This window comes from Chrysemys picta, chromosome 3 (assembly GCF_011386835.1).
Source record: "Chrysemys picta bellii isolate R12L10 chromosome 3, ASM1138683v2, whole genome shotgun sequence".
Classification (NCBI taxonomy): Eukaryota; Metazoa; Chordata; order Testudines; family Emydidae; genus Chrysemys; species Chrysemys picta.
In genome coordinates, this window is record NC_088793.1 from 201890490 (window position 1) to 201917188 (window position 26699).

The window sequence follows — 26699 nt, forward strand, 5'->3', positions numbered from 1 at the left end:
TAGCAGAGCTACCACAAGCGTGGTTTGGGGCGGGAGGCGGTTTGGAGCCCTGTGAATAGTTTTCCACCAAAGAGGTTGTTCAATTCTGCTGAAGTTTTTGATTGAGAACATTGCAGCAGACTTGAGCATTATGTGTATTAAAATGCAGACTGAATTCTTAATTTTTAGCTAAAATATCAGGTCATTATTCCCTATGAATTAGCATTGCAAAATGGTGTTACAGTACTGTATTTTGAAACAGACTCACAGCACACATTCAGTAAGTTGTGGTTAAAGGGCTTTTGGTACAATTACATACTTACATTATATTATCATATTTTCACCATAGCACATACCCCTAAGACTATTATGAATAATGGTTGCTGTAAATATGAATTGCTATTTAAATCCTAAATTATTTTAAAGCAAAGCTTCAATGAATTGTAAATGTTACATGCGATAATGAACTTGACTGTAGTCAGTACTAGACATGGATGTCAACCTAGAATTTGATTTGATTGAATACTAAACAAAAAAAGGGCAGGGGGGATTTGTCATATCCCTAGAAGCTTCTGAAAACTACTGCTTGCTTATAGCTGATGCTGCTGGCAAAGATTTGATTCTTTTGTCATAACTGGAGGAAAAAATGGCATTATGCTGTACATTTCCAGGGAGCGGAGAGGTCTGAAAAGTATGCAGACTACACATTTCTTCCTGCAATATTTACGCATTATGGGCCTGCTCATGCTCCGATTGAAGTCAATGACACATCTTCCCGTGAAATCCTGGTCCTTGTCCGAGTCAATGGCAAAACTGCCATTGCCGTCAATGGGTCCAAGGTTTCACTCTCAGTGACTTAAATGGGACAGACTCAAACCCTTGAGTAGACCCGTTAAACTCCGTGTGAGTAGCCTGTGCCTAAGTGTTTGCAGGAGGAGGGCCTTAAACTGTAGTTTTGCTTTGAGCTGCTTTGCAGTGTTACATTTAGGCTGAAATATTTTAATAAGCAGCTGGCTAATTGGATTAAAATAGTCCAAGGCAGAACATATGCTGTGATACAGGCAGGCAGCACATTACACTTTAAATAAATATCCCTTCCCCGATGATATACAGTAAAAAGAGACATTGTCATGGCACTTTAAAAAAAAAAAACAAAAAAAAAACACTTAGATAAATCTGGTTAAACTTGAGATCAAGACATACAAATAGTCTTGAAGCTATTTAAGGGAAAATTCCTTATGCTGTTGTGTGGTGCCATATGATTCATGAGTAGCTGTTTCTACAGCCCTGCTACTCGTTGTTCTTAGCAAGGAATCAAAGTGTATTATGGAGATCCAAGCCCTGTACCAGTTGCTCATTCACTGAGGAACTGGGCCCATTTAAAACATAATACTGTAAAACTCCTAATCCACATGCTTTATCATTTGGCACTTGCGTGCAAAGAATGAGTAGTGTGGTGTGATGTGAGGGCTCCTATTACTGAGAAATGATGGATGAGATGATGTAACCCCTACAATGGGGAGCACTTAACAAATTAAGTTAATGGGAGTACTCCCAGAGTAAGGGAGTACTCAATTTGAACAAGCGTGTTATAATTTGGTCCTACTTTTACAGTCGACAACAGTGCATGTATTAACACAATTTAATCATTATAAATGGCCAAAATAAACAACCACATGTATTTGGTGATACGATAACTTTGCAAAATTTATTTACTGAAACTAATTTACAAAACTAGTTTACTGACAATGAATTTGAGTCATTGGTGCAAACCATCAAGGTTCAGGCATATTTTGCATGCTCTTGCTATCTAGAATATAAAGAAAATGTGCATGTGGTTCTACTTTAACCTTCAGAAATAACATCCAGAAACTACATTTCAGTGTTTTATGTAGATCTGTTTGTCTGATCTGGGTTATTTGAAAATATCCACAAAATTTAGACCAAAACAAGTCAAGCAAGGAGAAGGATTTTGGTCCAAGATCAGTGTGTTTATTATTTCAAACTCAGACAAATATATTTGTGAAGAACACTAATACAATTATTTTCACAAGCCTGTTAAAATATCTGCCTTACATGTAAGTTTATGTACTAGAATTCATGCGAGTTGGATCTCAGTAGCATAATTGCAACTTAAAGACATTTCCAGCTGTGTAAATCACTACACTTCAGTGGACAGTAAACTGCATTTCCTGTTTTAGGGTAAACAACACTTCAGTGGCAGTGAATTACCAAGAAATATAGGTATTTTAAGTAAATAAAGCTACACCTAGCTTTGAAATATACCACTCGACACAGTCTTCATCCCCTCCTGTTATCGTTGAACTTCTCAGCTATTTTCTGCAGTTCCAAATCCATAGCAGCCAGATTTTCCAGCTCTTTTTCCTATGAAGCATTGAAACCAAGATGGTTTTAGGGAAGGGAACAGGTAGGCAAATGGTCTTTTGTATTACAAAAAATAGAGACTAAGGGCTGGTCCACACTAACCCCCCAGTTCGAACTAAGATACGCAACTTCAGCTACGTGAATAACATAGCTGAAGTCGAAGTACCTTAGTTTGAACTACAAGGTACTTACTGCAGGTCCACACGCGGCAGGCAGGGTCCCCCGCCGACTCCACGTACTCCTCTCGCGGAGCAGGATTACCGGCGTCGACGGTGAGCACTTCCGGGATCGATTTATCGTGTCTAGACAAGACGCGATAAATCGATCCCAGAAGATCGATTGCTTACCGCCGAACCCGGAGGTAAGTATAGACGTACCCTTAGACATGTTGACTGAAACACACCTCCATTCAAATATATATAGATTCAAAGCTGATAAAGCCAGAAGGGACCACTGCGAATCATCTAGTCTGACCTCCTACATAACATGAACCATAGAACTCCCCGAATTAATTCCTATTTGAACTAAATAGAGCCCAAGTCAGCACTGTTTACTCAGGAAAACTCTCATTAACCTCAATGATATTTTTGTCTGGGTAAGTAGTAGTGGTGGGTAAATTTTTTTTCAACTGCAACTTTTTTTAGTGGAAAAATGCAGAGTTGGCAACCCAAACCGTTTTTCAAATTTGTGTTGATTTCACCAAACAATTAATTTCAAAACATTTCTGACACTCCCTCCCCAAATATTTTTTTAAATCTGATTTATTCTGTCATTTTCAAAATTAAATGTTTGAAATGACTGCTTCAAAGCTAACATTCATCTTATTTTTTTTTAAATGCATAAATTATCAAAATGAATCATTTTTGATTTTGTCTAAAAAAAAATTTGTTCAACCCCAAATTAATTTTTTTGGCTCTTTGCTTTGCTGAAAATTAAAAAAAATATATTTTGACCAACAACTTTTTTCCCCACTTTTTAAAATTGCCAATGAATAAAAAAAATGTTTGCCCAGCTCTAGTAAGGAATTCTGAATAGGGTCATACACTGGGGTTAGGATGCACTTGATGACCTAATGATGACTTTAATTTTCTGATTATTATGTAGCTGATGTTTCTTCTTCCTTTTTAAAATGCTGTGAGGTGCTCAGATTCTGTGGTGGAAGATCGTATTTGTACCAAGGCAAAGAAATAGATTAGGTAGATGGATAAACAGTTAATGTACAGTTGTCTCATGTCTTGCCAGTTTTCCCTTCCATACATAAAGGTACCTCAATAGCTGCAGGATTCCCTTGTATTTCCCGCTATTTACTGTCAGAAATACCTTTTATACCATAAATATTGATGTAAAGTTATTTAGTTGTCTAGAGTGAATGGTTAGTTTGAGTGATCACTGCACATGCACATTTACAGGATAGTGGAAATCACTCTACCTCTGGCCTCACAACACTGCTTTCTGTTCAATAATTGCCCAGACACGCAGTGTATGTCATGTATCCTAATACAGAAGGGATATAGTCTGCAAAAATATGGCTGTACAGGAGATCATACTATTACCATAATTTAAAAACAGGATTTACTCCATGCGAACTGTCTCTCTGTCATACAGCACCTCCCCAATTTATGTGCAATCTCCCGTTGCTACTGCTATCCGGAGTACTTCACTAACCACAGTCAAGGAATGTCTCCAATATCCTTGTTCTATTCGCTGAGGCCAAACCATGGTCCATCAGCTTTTAAGTCTTATGCTAGCTACTTTCTTTATGAACTTCTGTGCTAGTTTTCCACATGTTGCTAATCCTAGCCGCTTGAGATCACACACATTTAGATTAAGATCCAGGCAAGTTTGTTGGACGTTAGTGTAATCTTTGTTGTGATCACAGTGGTTCTATTTTATGAAACACATAAATGGCACAATATGGAAATTCACAAACAAAATCAAATTCCTCCCAGGGAAACTCTTGGGCATCTACTGCTGTATATTAAGAGGATTGTTCTCCATTCCATGTGCACATAACTCCTATTACCTCCTTCCCTGCTGCCAAAGATATCAGGTAGATGCAACACATCACCAATTCAGGTGCATACATCTGATGTGTGCTGACATTCTGCTCTTACCTGTAGAACATTCATTTAAATGGCAATATTGGAGCATATTGTGAGATCTAGCAATGGGGTTCATGAGCTGAACAGCTCAAACAAAACTGCCTCAAATTCTACTCTGCATTACACTCATGAAGTCAATGGAAGGCAGAATTTTACTCAATGTGAAACTCAAGATATTTTTTCCCATGATTTTTTCCCCTGTATTATTCAACCAGCTCTACAAAACAGTTGGTAATTTACAATTTAAAGGACCGGATCTTCGGCAAGAGTAAATCGCTACCTGCATGCTTCTGGGTGCCGTTCTTGGTTACGGTCTGTAAGGCAATCTGTATGATCTAAGACCCAGTTAGGTGACAGATCTCCTCTGTGTGTGTGTCCTGCTGTGGGGAAGTAGACTATTTGGAGACTGTGAGGATGTGTGTAATGTGCCTTTAAAATTAGTTCTAGAAGTGCACATCAGCATAGGTCCATTGAATTCAGTCAAGCCACACTGATTTAGATCAGCTGAGGACTTGGCCCTTAATGAAACTTCAGTACACTTTTTATGATGTTTCACTCTGAGATTCTACTGATATCATTTTTGTAGGTGGAGCTAAAGTCTGAGCTTGATAAGTAATATCAGTGTCACTTTTCTTTTCATAGAAACTCATAAACACGTACCTCCTCTTCCGTCAGAGGCCTCTGGCTGAGATTTCCCTTGTCGCTCCTGATCAATTGACGCTTTTTTAGGTCTTCCCCAGAATTGTACAGTTCTGGAAATTCAGCCGATTTCTTCCTGTAATTCAGAAGCTGGGCGAGTTGATCCATCCTGTCATACTGTCTTTTCATATCAAGTTTGCGGAGCCTTCCTGGATTTCTCTTCTCGCCGTGCCCGTGATTCAGACCATCCAGAAGTTGCTTTTTCTCCCACCAGTCATAGTCGTATTCAGGGAAGAAATTCTTCTCATTCAGGCTGGGTCTACTTTCCTGTTCACTCCCCAGAATCTGGTCCCCCATATTGTCCTTTTTGTCCAAGTGCCTGCTTTTCCACTGTAGGCGGTGGTAGAAGGGACTGTACCGAATTGCCACTCTTTTCTCATTCTCTGCAGGGAAGTAACTCTTGTACTCCTTCTCCCCGTATCTCACTTTCTCCGTACTATCCTCATTGTCTTGTTTCTGATCCTCACTGTCACGTCTCTTTTCTATTTCAGCGTCCATCTCGTCGTAGCCAGGATAGTGCCTTTTCTCCTCACTGTCCCTCTCCTCAGTGCTGTAGTGCCCCGTCGACTGTCCTTTGCTCTCTCCACTGTGCAGCTTGTGCATCTCCTCATCTTCCCTGTCGTGAAGGTGGTGTCTGCCTTCACCATGATGTCTCTTCTCATCCCTGCTGCTATGACCATGGTGCTTATCCAGCTCTTCCTCACTCTCTTCACTGTGGTGTTTCCTCCCCTCATAGTGATGTCTCACTGCCTCATGTGGTTCATCATGGTGCCTCTTTTTCTCATGTCGTTCTTCCTCGCTTTCCCCACTAAGGTGGTGCCTCTTGTCTTCCTCTTCGCTGTTCTCCTTGTTCTGATGCCGCTGCTCTCTGTACTCCTCACTCCCGTGGCCGGCGTGCCTCTTCTCCTCCACATCTTCAGAGCTGTGTTTCCCATAATCATTCCTCTTCTCCTCACGATGATGCTCTGGCTCTTCATAATGGTGTTTCTGGTAGTGGCTCTTTTTATCCCAGAATTGGTTCTCTTCCTCATCAGATTCCTCAAGCGGGTTCCTTTTCTCACCCTCGTGATCTCGCCTCTCTTTGAAGGAGTCGCCCACTCTGTGCTTTCTGTGATTATGTCTTGGTTTGTAGCGTCGTTTTTCTTCCTCAGCTTCTTCACTCTCCTCAGATTCTTCATGCCCTCTGTACTGGTAGGAACCGTGTTCCTTAGACTCATGGTGATTCCTTTCGTTGCTCTCCTCTTCCTCTTCCTCTTCCTCTTCCTCCTCCTCCTCCTCTTCCTCACTTTCATGGCTTCTCTTTTCATTGCTGTGCATCTTTTCCTCAGAGTGCCTATGACCCGTAGAGTGTTTATCATCCCCAGGAGAGAACTCCTCCATGCTTTTAGCTAGAGAGTGAGACTTTTTGTCTGGAAGCTCATGCTCTGCCTCTCCTGACTCTTCGGCATGATGCTTCTTTTCTTTGCTTCCTTCTTCACTGTGGTTATTTCTCTTATAGCTATTATCATCATCGTCCTCTTCTTCCTCACCTCTTATGTCCAGATGGTGCTTTTTTTCTCCTTTATGGATTCTATTCTCATGAGAATGACTATCCCCATTGTGTTTTTCCTCCTCTCCCCTGCTCTCATCTTCCTCATGATGGTGTTTCTCTTCGATTTCTTCCTTCTGACCTCTCTCTTCCTCTACACTCGTATGCTGATGTTTTTCATCCTCTGATGATTCTTTCAAATGCCTCACTTCAAGCTGCTCCTCCTCGTTTTCATTTTTCTTCTCTGCTTTATGCCTGCCGCCTACAAAAACAAAAATTGTGTTTAAAAATGTTAACCCAACTCTTCATTAACACATTCTTCATTCAGAATAAGTGGAGTAGTTTTTGATGTTGCTAAATTGGTCAGATTGACTTTTTTATGCAAAAAATTAAACACAATGTATTTTTAAAGCTGGTCAACCCTTCTAAAAATTATATTTAAAAAATTCTATGCATTTTTCTTTTAATTTGCTGGTGTTTTTCAACCAGCTCTAATTCTAAGCACTTTTAGCTCACATTACAGTCAATGGGAGATGTAGATCCTCACCATCTTTCAAAGTCTGTCATAGAATCATAGAATATCAGGGTTGGACGGGATCTCAAGAGGTCATCTAGTCCAACCCCCTGCTCAAAGCAGGACCAATCCCCAACTAATCCCTAAATGGCCTCCTCAAGGATTGAACTCGCAATCCTGGGTTTAGCAGGCCAATGCTCAAACCACAGAGCTATCCCTCCCCTGTTGCAATTCTTGCACCCTAAAACCATTCCAAATTGCCCAAATAAAGTGACTGGTATATAGAATGAACATTATACTCAAAGCAAATAGAAAAATCTTTCAAGGTTTTTGAATGCATAGTACCAAAGTGATACCAAGTTATGATTCTGTAGTTATTAGACTTAAATCTCACACTCTGTGGTGTTTCCAAAATGTTAAATAAGAGCCTGATTCTGAAATCAGTTGTAATAGTATTATATGTACACATGGTATGGTGTAACTCCATTGACTTCAGTGGAGATATTCCCAATTTACCCCTGTGTGAGTGAGATCAGAATCAAAATCTTAAAGATATGCAGATTGTAACATCACAGTTTAAAATGTCTTACTTTGTATAGTCTGCATTTGTGTTTCTTGGTGCTCTAGAAAGAGGTCTGTCTACATTTATAGCATCCTCTAACATCGCAAAAATTGTTCTCCTTTAGCGGAAGAGCTAATACATATGCCAACAAGAAATTATATAACAGGATGTCAAGAATGGAATGCAAGGTGTCCAACCTGCTATCAGTTTGGGTCTTAGATACAGTAGTAAGGATAAGCACATTCAGCTTAAAGAGCTATAATACAGTAGATCAAGGCCAAGATTTTCAAAAAGGACAAATGATTTTGAATGCCTCAATTTTTGGATTTCCAACTTGACTCCTTAAATGTGCTTGACATTCAGCCCTTTATGAAAATCAGGCAGCGTTAGAGGGCTTCAAATTGGGCACCCAAAAACTGAGACATTCAAAATCACTCTTGATTTTTGAAAATCGCAGCCAAATTTGTGCCAGCTGTATTTGAAAATCACTGTGTTCTAATCATTGTGATAGGCTGCGGATTACCATTCTACTGAGAGAAGTATCAACTGTGAGCTTTTATTATTGCTTTTCTTGGTAGGTTAGCTCCAGTCTTTTTATTTTTCTGTAATTAAACATCAGTTGGAAAGAAAAAAAAGTGAGTACTGTAGTTTGCCGCACTGTTAAGTTTAGCCACATTTCACTATGGCTATTATAAACTATGCAAGCAGGTTTATACCTGTCTTTTTGTGGTAAATTCCATGACAATGAGGAGAATTGCTACTAGCACAAGACCTGAGAGGATAATTTTCAGTTCCTTGGAGCATTACTCCAATGCTCTGGATTCTGGAAACAGCACTGGCTGCCCAGTAGTTTCTGGATGGATATGAACCCCTGAATAGGCTGGTACCTGCCTACTTGAAACACTGCTTCTCTCCAATGTAACACTGACTCAGCTGTCATTAGCAAAAGCACTCGAGCTGGAGTCTGGTTGGTTTAAAAAGCAGCTGCTGGCAAACTCCCTCCATTTTGGAATGCAGTCTCTAATTTGGACAAAATAGCCCAAATTTGTTCATCTTCGGGGCTTGCTGGAAAAACTCATCTATTTTCTCATGCTTTACAAGAGAAGTTAAGCATAGGAAATCAGGCATTTGCTTCATTGTCTTTTGTCTGGCTAGGTGATTGGTTTAGCCTGGGATTCTTAATCCATTGTTAGCCACCAGCTCAAGGCCAGACTAGATTAACCCAGTCCTCTATCTGTTGATGGCAATGGTACTTTTGACATTGAAATCAATGGGAAGAGGATCATGTCTTATAATATTCAGATGTTTGTAATGCTGGGTAGAATACACTCTGTTTGAACATTATTTTGCTAGAGTTATCAACGGGCTTAATCCTCCACCCTTTTTCCTCTTCTAACTAGTTCTTTCTTGCATATAGTCCCATTTCAATGGGATTGCTTACACAAAAAAAGATTACTCCACTTTAAGGATAACTTATCAGTAAGAATGGGGTCTTTACGGACCGTGGGAAAAAAATGTTATTCTACTGTTCATATTGCAAAATTACATCCTTTCATATTTGCATTTTGGAATAACAAACAAATGATGGCTTTTCATAACACTTTTGAAAAATATGGTTTGGATTCAAAGCTCAGAAAAAACAAAAATTATAACGTTTTAAGAAGTACTATTAACCTTGAAGTCTTTTCTTATACGTGAAATTAAAATGGCAAATGCATCTGGCCTATAAAATGAGAACACATCATAAAAAAGTCATTGTGTTAATAAAATTAAGTCACATCTACCAAATTCTCTTCATCAGCAATGACACTGATTCAATGAGCATCTCAAATTCATTTAGTATTGCACTTACTCTTCTTAAGGATATCTTTGCACAGAGGATTTATTGGTGGAGCATTTGGTTTAGACAGAGCAGTAGAGAGAACTTCCACTATACATCGTGTTACCTAGAAGAAGCAGCAATTGGAGAAAAGCACATTTCAAGTGTAAGACTTTTAAAAACTCTGCATATGTCCAATCATGCATTATCAGAGAGATGTTTAGCTGTAACAACATTGGACTGTGACTCAAGGACATCTGGGTTCATTTCCCATCTCTACCAGAGACTTCCTAGGTAACCTTGTGCAGGTCACTTCATCTCTCTGCACCTCAGTTCCATGCCGATAAAATGGGGATGATAATGGTTCATTTCTCCCACCTTTTGTCTACTTAGATAACAGACTCTTCAGGGGTGGGCCTTTTATTGTGGGTCTGTGCAGTGCCTAGCACACTGGGGCTCTGATCTCCACTTCTATGCATATTAGCATACAAATAAGTGATATCAGCAACGTTTAGGATTTGTACTGGTAAAATGATTTTAAAAAGAGACGGAATGTGTCCAGTGGTTTGAATAGAGGGCAGGTTTTAATACTTGGCTCTACTTCACAAATCACCTGTGTCTCAGGTGACTCATAATTAATTAATTTGTAAATCACATTGAGTTCATAACAGGGTCGCTGGCCCATTAAATGAAACTGAGCTCAGCTCTCCTGTTCCGGTCCACATGCTCCCAGCTGGACCAATTAAGAGGGCAAGGCAGCAAGTGGAGGCTATGAAAGTTCAGTCAGGAAGGGCAGGAGAGGAGAGCTGCCGGAGAGAGAAAGTGGTTCCTGGGCTAAAGTTGAAGAGGCGCAAGAGTGATTTGCTCCCTGGCCTCCCCCAGCCACAGAGTCATGGCCGGAGAGCTGAAGGCAGGAGGACTAGCACAGGGAGATGCCTGCTGGCTCTGAGGTGGAGTTAAAGGCCAGAGAAGGCAGAAGGAAGGGGGAGCAGCAGAGGGGCTTCCTTGCTGATGTCTCCTCACTGGAGAGCTGGACCCTGAGGAACAATGAGAGGGCTGGGGGAAGTGCAGAATGCTTCCCTGCCAACAATACTCCCAACAGAGAGTTTGTGGGGGTTCCCCTTAGGAAGAGTGGGGTTGCACCCCAGCAGGAAGAGCTGGGGTTGCTGTCCTGGCAGAGGGACAAAGGAGAACTGACAGTCCAGGTGTGATGGAAGGCACCAGAATGTGGTATGTGTTATGTCAGTGACCCAGAGGATGTGAGTTTGAGAGTCTACTTGCACTGGGGTGATATGGATTATGCTTTGGGGGATTTCAACTGTTTTATTAATGAACTATGTATGGACTAGAAGATAAGCTTCCATGGAGTAACTGGGGACTTAAAAGGGAAACTAAGGTGAGGGGCCACTTGCAGAGCGGCACTGGGGCCCCGAGGGAATGCCTGGGAGGTATCCACTCATTTATAGAGTTCCTTACAGTAAATATTCCATAGAAGTGCAAAGTACTGTCCTAAACAACACATGGTGTTAAACAGGAGCCTTTAGAAAAACAACTAAAACACCAGAACATTGAAACATCTTTTTCCTGGCTATCACACTGTAGAGTATGTACAAGGATGTGGTGTGGTATAAAGGCTTTATTGGCTGAGTTTGGGGTGACCACATGGCTCAGGAGTGCCAATAAACCAGATCACACCATTTATCTATTTTGTATATGCCACATGTTTAATAGCCAGCTATTTCAGAAATGTGATATCGAGTTTCTAGAAGTACTGTTTTTCCCAAGTCTGTGCTATAATGCCTGACTCTTAGTAGCAAGAGTTCAACTGTATAGTCCTTTGAAGGAAAGGAAAATTATTAACTACTAAAATGTAAAAATAAAAAAAATCTAAAAATGATCTAAAATAGCTTTTTCCCTACATAACAATGTAATGTCATTTTAAGGGCTTTCTGGAGCTAACAACAAAACGTACAGGGCTTCTGGCTTATTAATAGGTAAAACTCCAGAGGTCTCATAATTCACAACCACAAATCTCTCACTGGGTTAAGACACAACTATTACCCATCCTGGGCCTTAGGGCAATGTAATTTTGGGGGTTTGATTGTGAAGATAGAAGAAAACATTTTTGCGACAAATTGCTTCTTTTTAAATACTCTCAGCTGCCCGAAGCTGCTCAGACCCAGGGACTGTCAGAAGTAAACCAATGGGAACAGAGCCGTGGCCAAGGTGCTGATGATGAGCGCACCGGATAAATAAAATGTATCACGTGAGCTCAGATTACCCTCAGAGCTTTCTTGGAAAACACCTGAGGATTTCCTCATAGAATCAGTAACCAGTCTTCCTTATTTCACCCGTATGTCAAGGCTACATTTATAAATTGCTGAGAGATGCCCATTTGAGGCCTTCAAATTTGTGACCTCACTCTTTGTGATCCAGCCACATTTTGGTTTTATTCAAATGAATATTTCAGATAATTTTTCAGGCAGACAAAAAAGATAAAATTTTCAAAAGTGCCCAAGTCCCATTTTCAAAAGTGAGGCCCAGCTTTTTAAAGGTACTTAGGCATTGCTGAACTCAGTGTTGCAACATCTAACAGACTGAGGAGCCTAAACCTCATTGTCAGAGTGGATTTAGGCACTTGGGAGCCTAAATCCCATTAATTGTCAATAGGATTTTGGCTTCTAATTATCTGAAGGGTTTTCAACGCTTTTGTTAGGATCCTCAGTCAGGTGTTGCAAACAATGTCCTGAAGGGATTTCAGCACTTAGGAGCCAAAACCCTATTGACAATGGGATTTAGGCTTCTAAGCACTTAAATCCATTTTGCAAAGGAGATTTAGGCTCCTCAGTCAGTTAGGCATTGCAACACTGTGTGTAGCAGTGCCTAAATATCTTTTAACACTCTGGGTTTAAGGAGCCTATTGAAAGCTGAGGGGATTTAGGTGCCTATGTCACTTAAGTGCTTTTGAAAATTGGTGGAGAGTATTTTGATTGAAACTTTCTAAATACAACACGTTATGGGATACGGCTACTCACCATTTCTTCAACATGGTCTTTTTCCATTGGCATGGAACTGATACCTGGAAGGGGGAAAGTTTACAGTATCATGGATTCATGCAACACAAAAGCCAACATTAATTTCACAGACGAGTCATTGGGAAAATTGACCTTGAATGGGCTGTTTGCTTGATGAGGGGTTTGCAGGTGCAGCCCAGAGTTATTTTATATTATACCTTTATGCAAGAGACAATACCTATCTCAAGTAACTGCTGGCCTGGGTTGTGGGCTGGCATTAGAGAACAGGAAACTGGAATCTAGGCTCCTGGGTTCTACTCCCTTGTCTGCTCCTGAGTGATTATGTGACTCTGGATAAGTGATTTAGTTTCTGAGAGATGCCCATTTGTAACAATCTAAAATAGCTTTCTCCCAGGGGCATTGTGTGGCTTTAATTAATGTTTGAAGCTCAGGTCTACATTCTAGTAGTTCGGCAACACATTTCAACCCACATGTTATTTTTGTGGCTACTGTTGATATTTCTAGCATAAGAAGGAAACCTTCTGAGAGTGCGAGGGCCAAGTAAAGAGCTGTATATAGTGAGTTAGCTCATGTAGATGTGACCACCTTAAGGGCCCATATTCATTCTCCGCTTCTACTGCAACTTCGCGGTAGGGTGCAGAAGGTCTACTGGGGAGACACTCAAAGCTCTGAGTGGGATCAGAAGCCCAAACTTGAGCATGGAAAGCAGCCATCATGCCCCCTCCAACTGGGACCTCCAGAGGTCCAGTGAAGCTTGAACAGTGTGAGGCATTTGTTGGGGGGAAAAGCATGGCCAAGATGGCATGGAGATGGGCTGATCTAGCAAAGCTTCCTCTTTGCAGCCTCCTATGCAATGGCCTCCTGTAGGGGAGCTAACTCACAAGGGAGGGAAGTCGCAGAGTTCCACGCGCCCCTTTCCCCCCCTCTCCCCCCAAGCCTAGGCTAGCACCAGGGAAATAAAATTAACACCTCCCTGCGCCAGCATTAGTGATTCTGTCCCAAGCTGTTTACATTTGGGAAGGAGCTGCTGAGTATGAATACATCATTTCATGCATTAGTGCTACAGTAAGCTCTTTTACTGCTTAACAAGCACTGTTACTGTCCAATAATAAACCTTGTAGAATCACATGAATGGGACTCTCTATGGGTTTTTTCAGAAATGGAATTAGATAAGGTGGCCAGCCAGACATGACATAATGCAGAAGCAAGGGGCTTTGGAGTCAAGATGATCTCTGTGCCTTTGCCTCACCATATTGTGTATAGTTATGCAAATAAAGATCACATTCAACTGTTGCCTTCTTTATGACCATATGACTGGTGGGATTTAGAAGATAGGCACAATAAAGCAGACTAAAGAGAAAATTGAGCCAGTCTGCCCCCTCTCACAAAGAACCAGCAAAATTCTGTGAGGCTGACCTCATCCACACAGTAGAGAGGAGTTTGTGGTATTGCATCATCAAGTGGGAGCAAGACCTTCCAGCCCCATGGTATGTGGGTTTGTAGAGTCAGGAGCCTGTTTCACGCATGACTGAATCTCTGTAGCTCCAATGGCCTACCTTCCACATCTAGCAGCGTGGATATAGCAGATGTGCTACCACAGGCTTGTTTTCTCCTATGACTGCAGAGTTGAAGTCCTAGAGGGGACCCAGAGGTAGTTAATGCCCCTCCAAACTGTAATAAGTCCCTACCCAATCATTTCTGGCAGAACTCCAGCTGGTGTGCAGGTGAGGGTGCTGTTTAAAGCTAATCATCTCCTCCACCATTAGTATTTGGGGCTGTCAGAAGCAGGTTATTTATTTAAGTTACAGGAAGAAATAACATACCAAGTAACCACAGAACTGATGGTGCTGGAATCTAACCTGCCTGCATCCTCAGTCTTACACTCAGTGACCTGTTGCAGAAACTCTCTCCGAGAGAGAGAACAGAAAATGTGGCACCATACAATGTCCTGCAGGGTATGTGGCAGCTTTCGAATTCCTGTTAAAACTTATCCCTTGAGAGCACATCACTTGCCCCCTTCCACCCACACTAAGTAGAGGCTTCTGTGCTTGGGGTCCCCCTGTAGGGTCGTCCCCTGGATCCCAGTGTCGGAAGAACAATGTAATGGAGGTGGCGCTTCCCCTCCCATCATGTGTAAACTGGGGGGATGATCCAGCGCATAGCCTCTTCTCTGTGAGTTGGTGTGACTCATTCCATCAGAAAACATAGGAGCACTTGCAAAGTGTGCTGCACAAATGTGAATAAACTGTTGCCTGCAGCTGTTTTGTGTTCTTTCTAAGAATCCAGCCACAGAGCACCGCATCTGACTGACGCTTGTTTAATTGGGTAAGACACAGAATATAAAATTTCTTCATCCCTTGATCACTTTAAAATATTAACGATCCTAACTCTGTGCAGTCTCTTGAGTATTATGTTAATATAGGAATCAAAACAGCACTGTGCCATTCTGTCATTCCAAAACTCCAGTTTCTCCAAGAGTCAGGCTCTTCACAGGCAGATAAATGTTCCTCAAGCAGCATTTGTCTGATGATGAAAGATGCCGTTCCAAGGCCAATAAGGTGTGAGGCCATCATAACGTCAGGAGAAATAGTGAATAGTGGACAAGTGTCATATTAGCCTTCCATGGGGGAATAAAATGAATATCAAATTCACATGAGCGCTGAAAAATATATATGAGGCAGATTCTCTGCTGTAGCAAAAATCCATTCAAAGCAACAGAGGGGGAAGCCATCAGGCAGCCAATCTGCTCTGTTCTTCCCCGCTGTACGTTGCTCTAATCTGTGCCAGCTGGCAAGAGTCCCAAGGGACTGGCTGCCAGCTGGGGACAGCTGGAGTTCAGCACTCTCTGGCTATATAGTCATCCTGCACTGGGTTGCAATGGGTGCATGTAGGAACTTTCTACACTGGTTCTGTAGCTGCTCGGGAGACGTAGATGTTTTCACTGCCTCAACAGCACAAAGGATTGGAGCAGGGCAGTGAATCTGCCCCATGTGTTTTTTCTATCACGTATACAGCTTTAGCTTGATAAAGTAGAAACAAAACCAGGAAGCGTACAGAAAAGCAAGCCCTATATTTAAACACTGTCTTAACTTAATTTTTAATACCTACCTGGCAGACATCACATGAACATTTCCCCCTCCTGTAACAAATATGTTTAGGCCACGAGAACCAGATGGCCTGATTTTCAAAGGTGTTGAGTGATCACAAATACCACTAAAAGCATGAGAACTGCAGGTGCTCACCACATTTGAAAAAGTAAGCAATATGTCAGCGTTCGTTTTACTTGCACGATTTATGATTGTTTCGGTGTAGCCATGTAGACTCTCCAATAGGGCACTGTTTCAAAATTTCATCAGTGCTGATGACTCACGACAGCACAATCTCTGAATGAAATGGAAATTTCAGCAAAAATTATTTTTTAACAAAGATCATATAAGTCCAAGTTTGGTAGGAATGAAAATAAAATTCAGGAGGCTGGAGGAATTAGTCATTTAAAAAAATAGACTTGCCAATTCTATAGTTTACTTACCCCTGTGACTTTTGAAAGCTATATAGTCAAGATAAGAAATTGCATATACATAGTGTTGGCAGTGATGTCACAGCCAAATAAAAATGAACAATAAAGGCCTGATCCAAAGCCCAGTGAAGCAATGAAACAACTCTGATGGACTTCAGTGGGATTTTTGGATCAGGCCCTATATGTAAGCATTTATATCTTCCTTTTTCATTTCTGCTTTCTTATAGTAACAAGACACATTTTGTGAAATTATTGCACTTCTAGAGCTGGGTTTACTCTGCTTCCCATTTGATGCCTCTTAGTGTATCTAAACCTGAAATAATAATATCCCAGAAATGCACTGTTAACCTTTAAATTTCCCTAATGAAATTAGGTAGTATGTATAAGAAAATACTAATTTTGGTTTTAGTTATAGAGCTCATGTAAATTGCGTGAGTTACGTTTAATATAAAAACCTTTGAATTCAAAACAATGTGAACAAAAATCTCTATTACCTAAAAATACTAGTTTTGCTACTTTAAAATCAGCTATTATATTTTGCCAGTTGCTTCTAATTAACTTATTTTGCATAAAATTAGACTTTCAGACATCAATGTAATTGTCATACTGGAGACCGAGTAAACAGATGGTTGATTAGCTTTTGAGTAGTTTAAGGAAAAGGTGTATTTAAAAAAATGATCCTTAGCACTAATTCTACAGTTAACAGGCAGGGTAGGAAGATTCACCAAGCACTACAGTGAAAAGGTCCTTACCCTGAGTAGTGCCTTACTCTGTGATGAGTCCCAATGGGACTAGTGGAGGAGTTGGGTACTACACAATGAGAGTAAGGGTAGCAGAATCAGGTCCCAAATGAATAGAAGCAGAATAAAGAATAAAAATACAGATTATGAAAGACTAAATTGGCAAAGCCATTCAAGAAGACACTATGGTTTTGCATCCTTACTTTTAACATATTAAAGCTTTTCTAAAATCGGGCATATGAATACAATTAATTGGTAAATTTAACAGGAATTCCAGCTATGTAATTTTACTGTTTAACCATCCATGAATAGTATATTGATTTTTGTTAATGCTTTCCCTTTAAATTTCTAGAAACGCCTTGTATTTAGCCAACACCCATTACATAGAAACCGTTGTCTGCCGAAGCATCTCTCCCTAGTCATACTATTCATTCTGAGCATCTTGTTAAACCTCCAGGGCTCTTCGTGTCTAGCTTTTGCAGAGGACTATGCAAACTCACAGACCAATTGACAGAAATAAACCATTCAATTATCGTGGTTTTTTTCCTCTTCCAGAATTCAGGTCTGTTTGACAGTTGCAGCAAATAAATCCATCCGTTGATTTCAAGTGATCCATTGGTTTCAGTAAGGAGGCAAAGTGCCACCATCCAGGCTCAATCTAAATAATTAAAGTGGGGTGGATAGAAATGACGACAAAATCTCAACAGATGGCGTAATCCTCCAGGACAAAACATTCCCCTTCTCAATGTAGGTAAAATTTCCCTCCAACAGCAAGAGGTTTTTTTGGTCAGTTGGTTGGACATATTTTTATTTATCTATTTTTTAAGAGTATGCTGACTAACATCAACTAAAAAACAAAAACCAGTTTAAAAAAAAATCGATCTGGACTTTTAATTCACATACCATTTTAAACTGAATCCACATAGTAGATTTTTTTCCCCAGACAATGAAATTTTTTTAACATATAAACCTGTTAATAGGATGGGAGTTGGAGAAGAGACAAAGATGCCAGACACTTATTATCTGTTTGTACTCTCCTAAATCCAATACGGGGACCATTTCTTCCTTTTATTTTTAATTACTTTCAGCTGTCCTAATTTCTACCCAGTCTGTCTAGTAAAGTTAAAACAGTCATGGTTGTTTCTACTCTGAGCCACAAATGATCAAATTTGCGCGTTTGTATTGGCAAGTACTCACACTATCTATGTGTCCATCAACACACTCAAAGACACTGACACACACACACACCTATCAGTGTCTGTGTAATATAGAAACGAAGCATACAGTATGTAGTCTCTATATATGTACACACAATACACACCCTATACTCTGTACATACGAGGCACACAGGAGATGTAGATACAGCCACTGTAGGTGGGTACAGTCCATGGATGGCTACATGAAGAATACCCGCACAAGAGAGGGGCGGGTGGGTGACATTCTCTCTCAAGCTATCGCCCAGACAGACCGGCCGCCCGTCTACACTCACACACACACACGGGTCTCTAGCTCCGCGAGCGGGGGTCCCGGTCTGGCTGGGGCAGGGGCCCCGGAGCTGTCCAGGGCGGGGTGCTGCAGGCTGCGGGCCGGGGGCAGCCCGCTCTCCAGGGTGCTGACGGCACTCACCTGCCAGCGCGGCGGCTCCCAACAGGCTGAGCAGCGCCAAGGGCGGCATGGTGCGGGGCGGCGCGGGGCGCGGGGCGGTGCGGGGCGCGGGCGGGCGGCTGCGGCGGCTGCTGCACAGGCTGCTCGGGCAGCGCCGCCGTGCCGCGCTATTTAAAGGGGGAGCGGGGGCGGCGGGACTGGGGGGGGGGGGGGGAATCCGGCGCGATCCCGCCAGCAGCCTGCGTCACGAAGCCCCCGGCGGGAGGGCGGGGCCCGAGCTAGAGCCCCCTCCTCCACCTCCCCCCCGCCACACACAGACCCCGGTCCTCCCCCCCCGCCACACGCAGACCCCGGCACCCCCCCCACACACAGACCCGCTGCCCCACTTCCACCCCCCGCCACACTTAGGTCCACCCGGTTCCCCACCCCCAGTCACACACAGACCCCGGTCCCCCCCCCCACCCCGCCACACGCAGACCCCGGCACCACCCCCCCCACAGACCCGCTGCCCCACTTCCACCCCCCGCCACACTTAGGTCCACCCGGTTCCCCACCCCCCGCCACACACAGACCCCGGTTCCCCACCCCCAGTCACACATACACCCGCTTCCCTACCCCAACCCCCCACCACCCACAGACCCGCTTCCCCACCCCACGCCACACGTAGACCCGCTCCCCACCCCCTCTGCCCCGACACACACACCCCACCACCGCTTCCCCACCCCCGCCACCCACAGACACCCCCACGCCCTCCCACACACAGACCCGCTTCCCCACCCCACGCCACACGTAGACCCGCTCCCCACCCCCTCTGCCCCGACACACACACCCCACCACCGCTTCCCCCACCCCCGCCACCCACAGACACCCCCACGCCCTCCCACACACAGACCCGCTTCCCCACCCCACGCCACACGTAGACCCGCTCCCCACCCCCTCTGCCCCGACACACACACCCCACCACCGCGTCCCCACCCCCGCCACCCACAGACACCCCCCCACACACAGACCCGCTTCCCCACCCTCGGCCAACCACAGACCCCGCTCTCCCATCCCACCCCCTGCCACACACAGACCCAGCTCCCTCATGCCCACCACCCAGACCCCATCCCTTCCCCCGCCACCCACAGACCCCACTTCCCTCCCTCGCCACCCACAGACCCCGCTCCTCCGCCACCCACAGACCCCGCTCCCCCGCCACCCACAGACTCTGCTCCCCCTCTCCACTCTCATCCCCTCCCCTCACTACTCCACCCCCACTCCAACGTACAGACCCCACCGCCTCCCACATACAGAGCCCGCTGCCCAACCCCTCCCCTCACTACCCACCCCCACTCCAACACAGACTCCATCCCCCTGCCACATACAGATGCCCCCGTCCCTCCCTACCTCCTACTCCAACACACAGAGGGTACATCTACACTACAGGGCGGAGTCGATTTAAGATACGCAAATTCAGCTACGTGAATAGCGTAGCTGAATTCGACATATCGCAGCCGACTTACTCCGCTGTGAGGACTGCTGCAAAATTGACTTCTGCGGCTTCCTGTCGACGGCGCTTATTCCCACCTCCGCTGGTGGAGTAAGAGCGCCGATTCGGGGGGACGCGATAAATCAATCCCCGAGAGGTCGATTTCTACCTGCCGATTCAGGCGGGTAGTGTAGACCTAGTCAGAGAGACATTATCCTTTCCCTTCTCTGCTCATCTCACAGCCTCTTTCTTTGTCCCCCATTCCCTCACTGTTATTCACCCCAGCTCCAAGGTTCCCGGAAAAAGAACCCCTTATCTATCTCATCCCACGTCCCCCCTCCCCAGAACTGGGAAGCCAGAGCTCTCTCCTCTTCTCCCTCCTCCCCTCTGCCTATTTCTCCCCTGTCTCATATCCCCCTCTCAAGGTAGCAAGAGGTAGAATCTCTTACTCTTCACTAATCTCCCCCAGGGTGGAAAGAAAGCTCCCCTTCCCTTTTCTCCAAACTAAAGGATGTGGAATCTTCTTCTTGACTCCCCGTTCCCATTATCAGGGTAGGCTATACATTTACCTCCATGCATACATGTGGGGTGGGGTGGAACACACACATTTCTACTACAATTCTGATCAAAGTTTTCTGGGATTCTAGCAACAGCGCAGCCCTTTTTACAGCAATCAGGTTTTGACATCTTTCCACATCATGCTACTTATTTCATCTGGTGAGTGAATGGCACACATGGTTCCTCAAGAGGTGATACTAAACAAATCGCTTATGAGCTATCTTCACACCAGCCTCTTATTTACCCTTTTGTTGTTATGATCTAGGGAGACAAAACAAAGCCACAGAGAAGAGATTTTAAATAATTTCTTAAACAGACCCCATCTTGTCTGATTATTCCTCCATGAAATGTAAAATATAAAATCTCATAACAAACTCTTTGCAGAGAGAAATTCTGAATACAGCTACAAACAGCTGAGCAAAAATATTGATGACACAGGTTTGGGGGTTGTTTTTATGTTGTTTTTTTGTTTCCCCCTCCGTTAAATCTTCATGGGATGGTTCCCATTTCTTTGTATTAGGCATTTGTTTTTTCAAATCATGTTTGCAGGAGCCTATGTTTGAGTGCCAATATTCCTGAAGATGGGTGAATTTATTGTCCCCAAACACCAGCTACTCTATACTATCTTATTTATTATTTCTACTACAGTAGTGCCTAGATTGAGAACGGGGTCCCATTCTGCTAGGCACTGGAGAAACCTAGAACAATAGACAGTCCCCTCTTCAAATTGTTACTGATGATGCTAGATTGATATATATATTCAAAGGGAATAAAGGATACATAGGGACACATAACACTGTATGAAATTTCACAGTGAATAGCCATCTATGCATAAAGAAAACCAGGAATTTATGCCCTATTTTAATCCTGTGTCAGAAGGTAGCCTTAACTATAGAGTCAAGGTGGAGGGCCTCCATAATCCCTTTTGTAATTTGTGCGAAGTGGTTTCCTTTGGAATCTGAATCCAAGCTAATACAATTACTTAATAAAAGTTAGCTGTTATTTAGAAGCAAATCTATGGTCATTTTAACACTGCAATCCAGTTTGTGCTTTGGGCAGCATTCTCTCTGTCTTGCAGTTCCTGTATCAGTTAAGCAACAATGCTCCCCTCAGGCAACCCCGATGTCCCTGTTCCCTGATATCACTCATTGACTGTGGGGAATCTAGGGAAAGAAACTCATTGACTTCAGTGGCCTGTGCCTCAGGCCCTGGCAATGCTGTGAGACGAAAACTTGTGAACTATCATTTTCAACAGTTAATTAGAAAAAAGATGTAAATAAAAGATTTGATATTGCCATTTAAAAGTGCTCTTTGGCCTTCCCATTTATTTAGATGGCACTTCTTGGTTGTCCCTGTGTAGTTACTAACTCACTGTGTTTGCACTGCACTATCGAGGGGCATGTCACTTGCCAGTACAAGGTCTATCTTTTAAAACTGCTGGGCCATCTTAATATGTGTTTGAGATTCATACAGGGTGATGCATCCGAAGAAGTGAGGTTTTAACTCACGAAAGCTTATGCCCAAATAAATCTGTTAGTCTTTAAGGTGCCACCAGACTCCTTGTTGTTTTTATACAGGGTGAAATTCACCCCAGAGCACAAGACCCACACAAAGCATCTGCACCACTTTTGACCCACTGATGGGGTATTGCTGATGGGGCAGCCACAGAGATGGCTTCATGCTGCAGAAGGTGGCACTGGGGTTGGGACAGGCCCACATTATTTAGGTTTATGTAGGTCCAGTGAACTAATCCCTCTGTTTTAGTGGCTGCTATTCCAGTCCATATGCTGCAGTAGCAGTCCGAGGAAGCTGTGCTACCGCTCTGTATTCAGCCTTAGCAGTTGATTTGTTTATATTTTATTTTTACTTACAGGATTTTGTAACACGCTCCTCCCCACAGAATCTGAGTACTCCACAGGCATTAAAGGAATCCATCTGCACAGCACCCCTAGGAGGTAGGGAAGTTTTGTATCTTCAGTTTACAGATGGGGAACTAGAGACCAAGAAGGATAAATGTTGCTCTCAGTTACATCAATACATGTCAAGAGTAACTCGGAGTTGCTACTGAGATCAGAATCTGGCCCAATGAAATTCACATAGCTTTCCAAAGGACACACAAGAAATCTATAGCAGAACTAGGAATGGAGTCAAATGGGGTGGATTTCACCCCAGCTTGAATGGACACAGGCAGAATATCATCGTGACTTGGACAAACATGATATGAAGTACATTTAGGTTGGTGCTGGAAAACCCAAGCAACAACATATAATCCAAATATTTCTCCATGATGGATTATTCAAGATCATATTTTCCAAAAATGTCATCACCATAACCTTCACAGGCATGTATCTGTTGTTACACCACCAGACCCCGTTTCCCCCCTCCCCGCCCCCTGCCACACACAGACCGGCTTTCCCACCTCCACTCCCCGCCACACTCTGACCCCGGTTCCCCACCCCCCACCGATGGATGGCTTTCCATTGAGTTGAGGTTACGATTTCCTAGAGGTTTGATTGCATTAAAGAGTAAGGGTTACAGCAGCCTGTGGCAATGTTTCACACTGCCGGTGAAATGAATGGCGCATCCTACCCATGCTTTTCAGATGCGTCAGAATTTTCATTTCACTGCTATGCACACCACATAATGCTGTGACAATCTGTCACTTTATGGATAAACAATATTCATCCTATCGGATTAGCTCAAATATAAAAGCTTTTTTTTTTTTAATAACTGTTTGGCTCATCGTAAAAAGCTGAAATTTCAAAAGATGATAAATGAAGTTTCATGTCTGCTTCTGAGTTGATCTTGTATTGAGAGATTTCAGCAGGCTGCTCTGTGGACCATGGGCATTGTTGTCCTTCAATTAGATGTTGAGGCAGGTTTATATCTATGCCAGGCTGTCAGTTATTTTTATGGGCCCAATTCATGAATAAAATTTTTATGAGCCCAATTCATGAATAAAATCATCCCTTGCATTATGGAGGTGCTAAGGAGATGAACCAAAGGTATACCCGTGTTATCTTTAATCTCACAGGTAACGATAGTAGTGTAGACATGGTGGCATAGGCTTTAGCAACCCAAGTACAAGGCTTCCAGAGACCCTGGGTACATACTCTGGTTGTTAGCCTGTGCCACCACATCTACACTGCTATTGTTACCTGTGCTATCATGATTAAAACTAACATGGGTACATCTGTCCATGCTACAATCACACGTTACTGTGCCCTGCCCTGAGCAGGTATACAATGGGGAAGAAGGCTCTACTGCACACACAGTCACATGCCTGCACTATAGATCCTTGAACTTCTCTGAATTCAGATACTGCAGGTCAAGGTTTCCGTTGCCAGTGGTACACCCTTAGAGGGCATGGGGAGGCATGAGAAGTGGGAAGGGCCATGATTAGGGCCCTCCCCCTGTACTGACCAACAGGGTCAACCAAATGCTATACAGCACATACACTGCACCCTCTCAGAGGGTGATGCAGTGGCCATGCTTGCCTGGTTATTATTATTATTTATTATTTGTATTACCATGGTGCCTGGGGCACCATTTGGGTTAGGGATGGCTCTGTGCTATGGGAATACAAATAATAAATAGAGAAGAAGAAGAAGAAACAGGTAAACAAAGAAGGAGGGGATATAGCCCCAAACTCAGCTGATTCCCTCCAGTCAACGTGGATCCACTGGATTGTGCTAATGTCCCAACTCCTACAACCCTGATTCCCTGTCAGCTCAGTGCCAATGGGTCACATTTTCAGACCATCCAGTGACACAGGAAGCCTTAACCACATTGCAGTACTTTAAAACAGAAATCCCTTTGGGGCCTACTGAAGTGAGAATAATTATTCCATATTGTATTTTCAGCATGTTTAACACTAAAAAATGCTGCCATTCAGACCATCCAGTGACACAGGAAGCCTTAACCACATTGCAGTACTTTAAAACAGAAATCCCTTTGGGGCCTACTGAAGTGAGAATAATTATTCCATATTGTATTTTCAGCATGTTTAACACTAAAAAATGCTGCCACTTCATAAGTACTTCCCTGACAGCGACTCAGCAGGGTTTGTTTGCTTCAGGCACTAAATGTAACTTATCTCTTGTAATTATACTCGTGCGTTATTCATGGAAAAGAGGACTTGGGCCTGAAATAATATATAGATTCTCCGCGCTCTCTCCCCCTCACACACATAAGAAAAATTTAATTTGCCTAATAATTATCAATTATATATCATATATATTATATAAATATCAATTAAATATAAATCATCATACAATTTATTATTTTTAGCATACTACAATGGTGAATTAGATGAGCTGGTTTTTGAAGTCTCTTCCTTGCATCTGGGCTGTCATTTCTTGCATCTGTGTAGATTTTTCCTTTCCCAGATGCAGTCTGAAAGTGGTGTATTGGATTTTCAATTTAGAAAGGCAATGAAAAGTGGCCAGACTCTACCATGTCAATTTAATTGATCATTAAGCTAAACAGCTGTAAATATCCCTTTGAATAGGTGGAATCACGTGTAAAGCCTCTTCCCCAAGTGCCAAGCTGGACTAACTTGCTGGGGAATTCTGTATGGGGGAAGAGTGAGAAATCCCATCAGATCACAGCTCCTGGAATGGGGGTGGAATTCTATGGCTAATGGCTGGAACCTGTCCTCCATGGGATGAGGACAACAGGTCTGCCTTGCTCACCCTCCACTGCAAATTTTCCTCGTGGAGCCTGGAATTGCCCAACACTGAGAAAGTGCATGCATAATGCCCCAGGGAGACACAATGGCTTCCAGCCTTCTCAGAGAGTGGGAGGGGAGTGAGCGTTAAAGGGGTGAAGTAATTTACACATTTCACTCACCTGTGTACAGTGAGTGTAGAATACTAATGGTTTGCACTCCCTTTGCACTAATGACTGCACAAGGGACAGGGCAATGGAGAATCAGGCCCAACCATATCAGGAGCTTCCACTGGGGCAGTGTATCTCCAAACTGCCTCCTATAGCAGGGTTGTGCCTTAAGGGCCAAAATTTCAAGCGTTCATCACCCACAATCAGGGCCAGGTTTTGAAAAGAGCTCAGTTTGCAGCAGCACTGATTATGGTACTCATGGCCAGATTTTCAAAAGAGACAGGTTGAGTATTTGTGAAACTTTGGCCCCATGGGACCATTTTAGTCATAAACCCAGAAAACTAAGGCCCAGATATGCCTCAAAGGTATTTAGGCTCCTGACTTCCATTGCTTTCACACACACATACTTTAGTGGAAGTTAGGAGTAGAGTTGCCAGCCCTCTAGGATTGTCCAGGAGCCTCCAGGAATGAAAGATTAATCTTTAATGTCATGTGATGAAACCTTCAGGAATTCATCCACCCAAAATTGGCAATGCTAGTTAGAAGCCTAAATACTTCGAGGAATATCTGGACCTAAATGTGCAGGGTCACAATCCCACATGTATGATAATTGGTGGAGACTGTACAAAGAAAGGAAATTGCTTCTGAAAAACAACCTAAGTGCTATTTACCATTAAACAGAACAACTTTACCAACTGCATTTATACTGCTAACCAATCCTCCTTTAGACACTAAAACAGCTCATTTACTGCACCTCACTGTGAACTCAAAGTTTTTTACCAGTTAATGTAGCTTATGCTTAATGTTTACAATGACTGGGGCTAGCCTGGCTTACCTAAAAAATTGCTTATTTAAATATTTATAGAGTTTCAACTTTCAACAAGGCTTCATTCAATAAGAATAATATTGCTCTGTGGTTGCTAGTCTAGTGTCCTGGAAGCTTCACAGAGGCTAATTCCAATTCCATAGGCTAAATATATATATGCAACAGACTGTAATGATTCCATTTAGCACCATTTTATTGGGTAAATATACTTTTTTAAAAAATGATCTGAATATGTATTCACACATAATTCTGCACTTAAAGACAACAGGCCTCTCCCATTACAGTAATCCTGTATTGTGGGTCAAATTCATCCCTGCGGTACCTCCAGAGGCTTCAGTGGGCTTACTCTATGTGAGAGGAGCCGGCTCTGACAAAGTTGTCTGCAGTATGAAAGCATTTGAGATGAGAGCCACATTTCCACCACAGATCTAGGTAACAGCTAGGAGTGTGATATTTCAGCTGCTGTGTGAAAATATACCCACAGGCATTCTAGGTAGGAGAGTGACTCAGAAACTCACCC

At 43.0% G+C, this 26699-nt stretch overlaps 1 protein-coding gene across 5 annotated transcripts in view; it reads right to left on the minus strand.

The window, feature by feature from the left end:
- Nucleotides 1-1949: 1949 nt before the first annotated feature.
- The window catches only part of CHGB (chromogranin B), a 116781-nt gene continuing 92031 nt past the window's right edge, over nucleotides 1950-26699 (minus strand). For 3 of the 5 annotated variants that reach the window (XM_008173788.4, XM_024110470.3, XM_065589799.1), the window contains 4 exons: nucleotides 12624-12667; nucleotides 9622-9715; nucleotides 5127-6955; nucleotides 1950-2364 (listed from right to left, as the gene is read on the minus strand). In XM_008173788.4, coding sequence (XP_008172010.3) covers nucleotides 2281-2364; nucleotides 5127-6955; nucleotides 9622-9715; nucleotides 12624-12667 — 2051 coding nt within the window. In that variant the 3' untranslated portion in view covers nucleotides 1950-2280. Of the gene's footprint in view, nucleotides 2365-5126; nucleotides 6956-9621; nucleotides 9716-12623; nucleotides 13272-13572; nucleotides 15362-18506; nucleotides 18661-26699 lie in introns of those variants that run through there. The other 2 variants (XM_065589801.1, XM_065589800.1) reach the window with 2 other exon arrangements.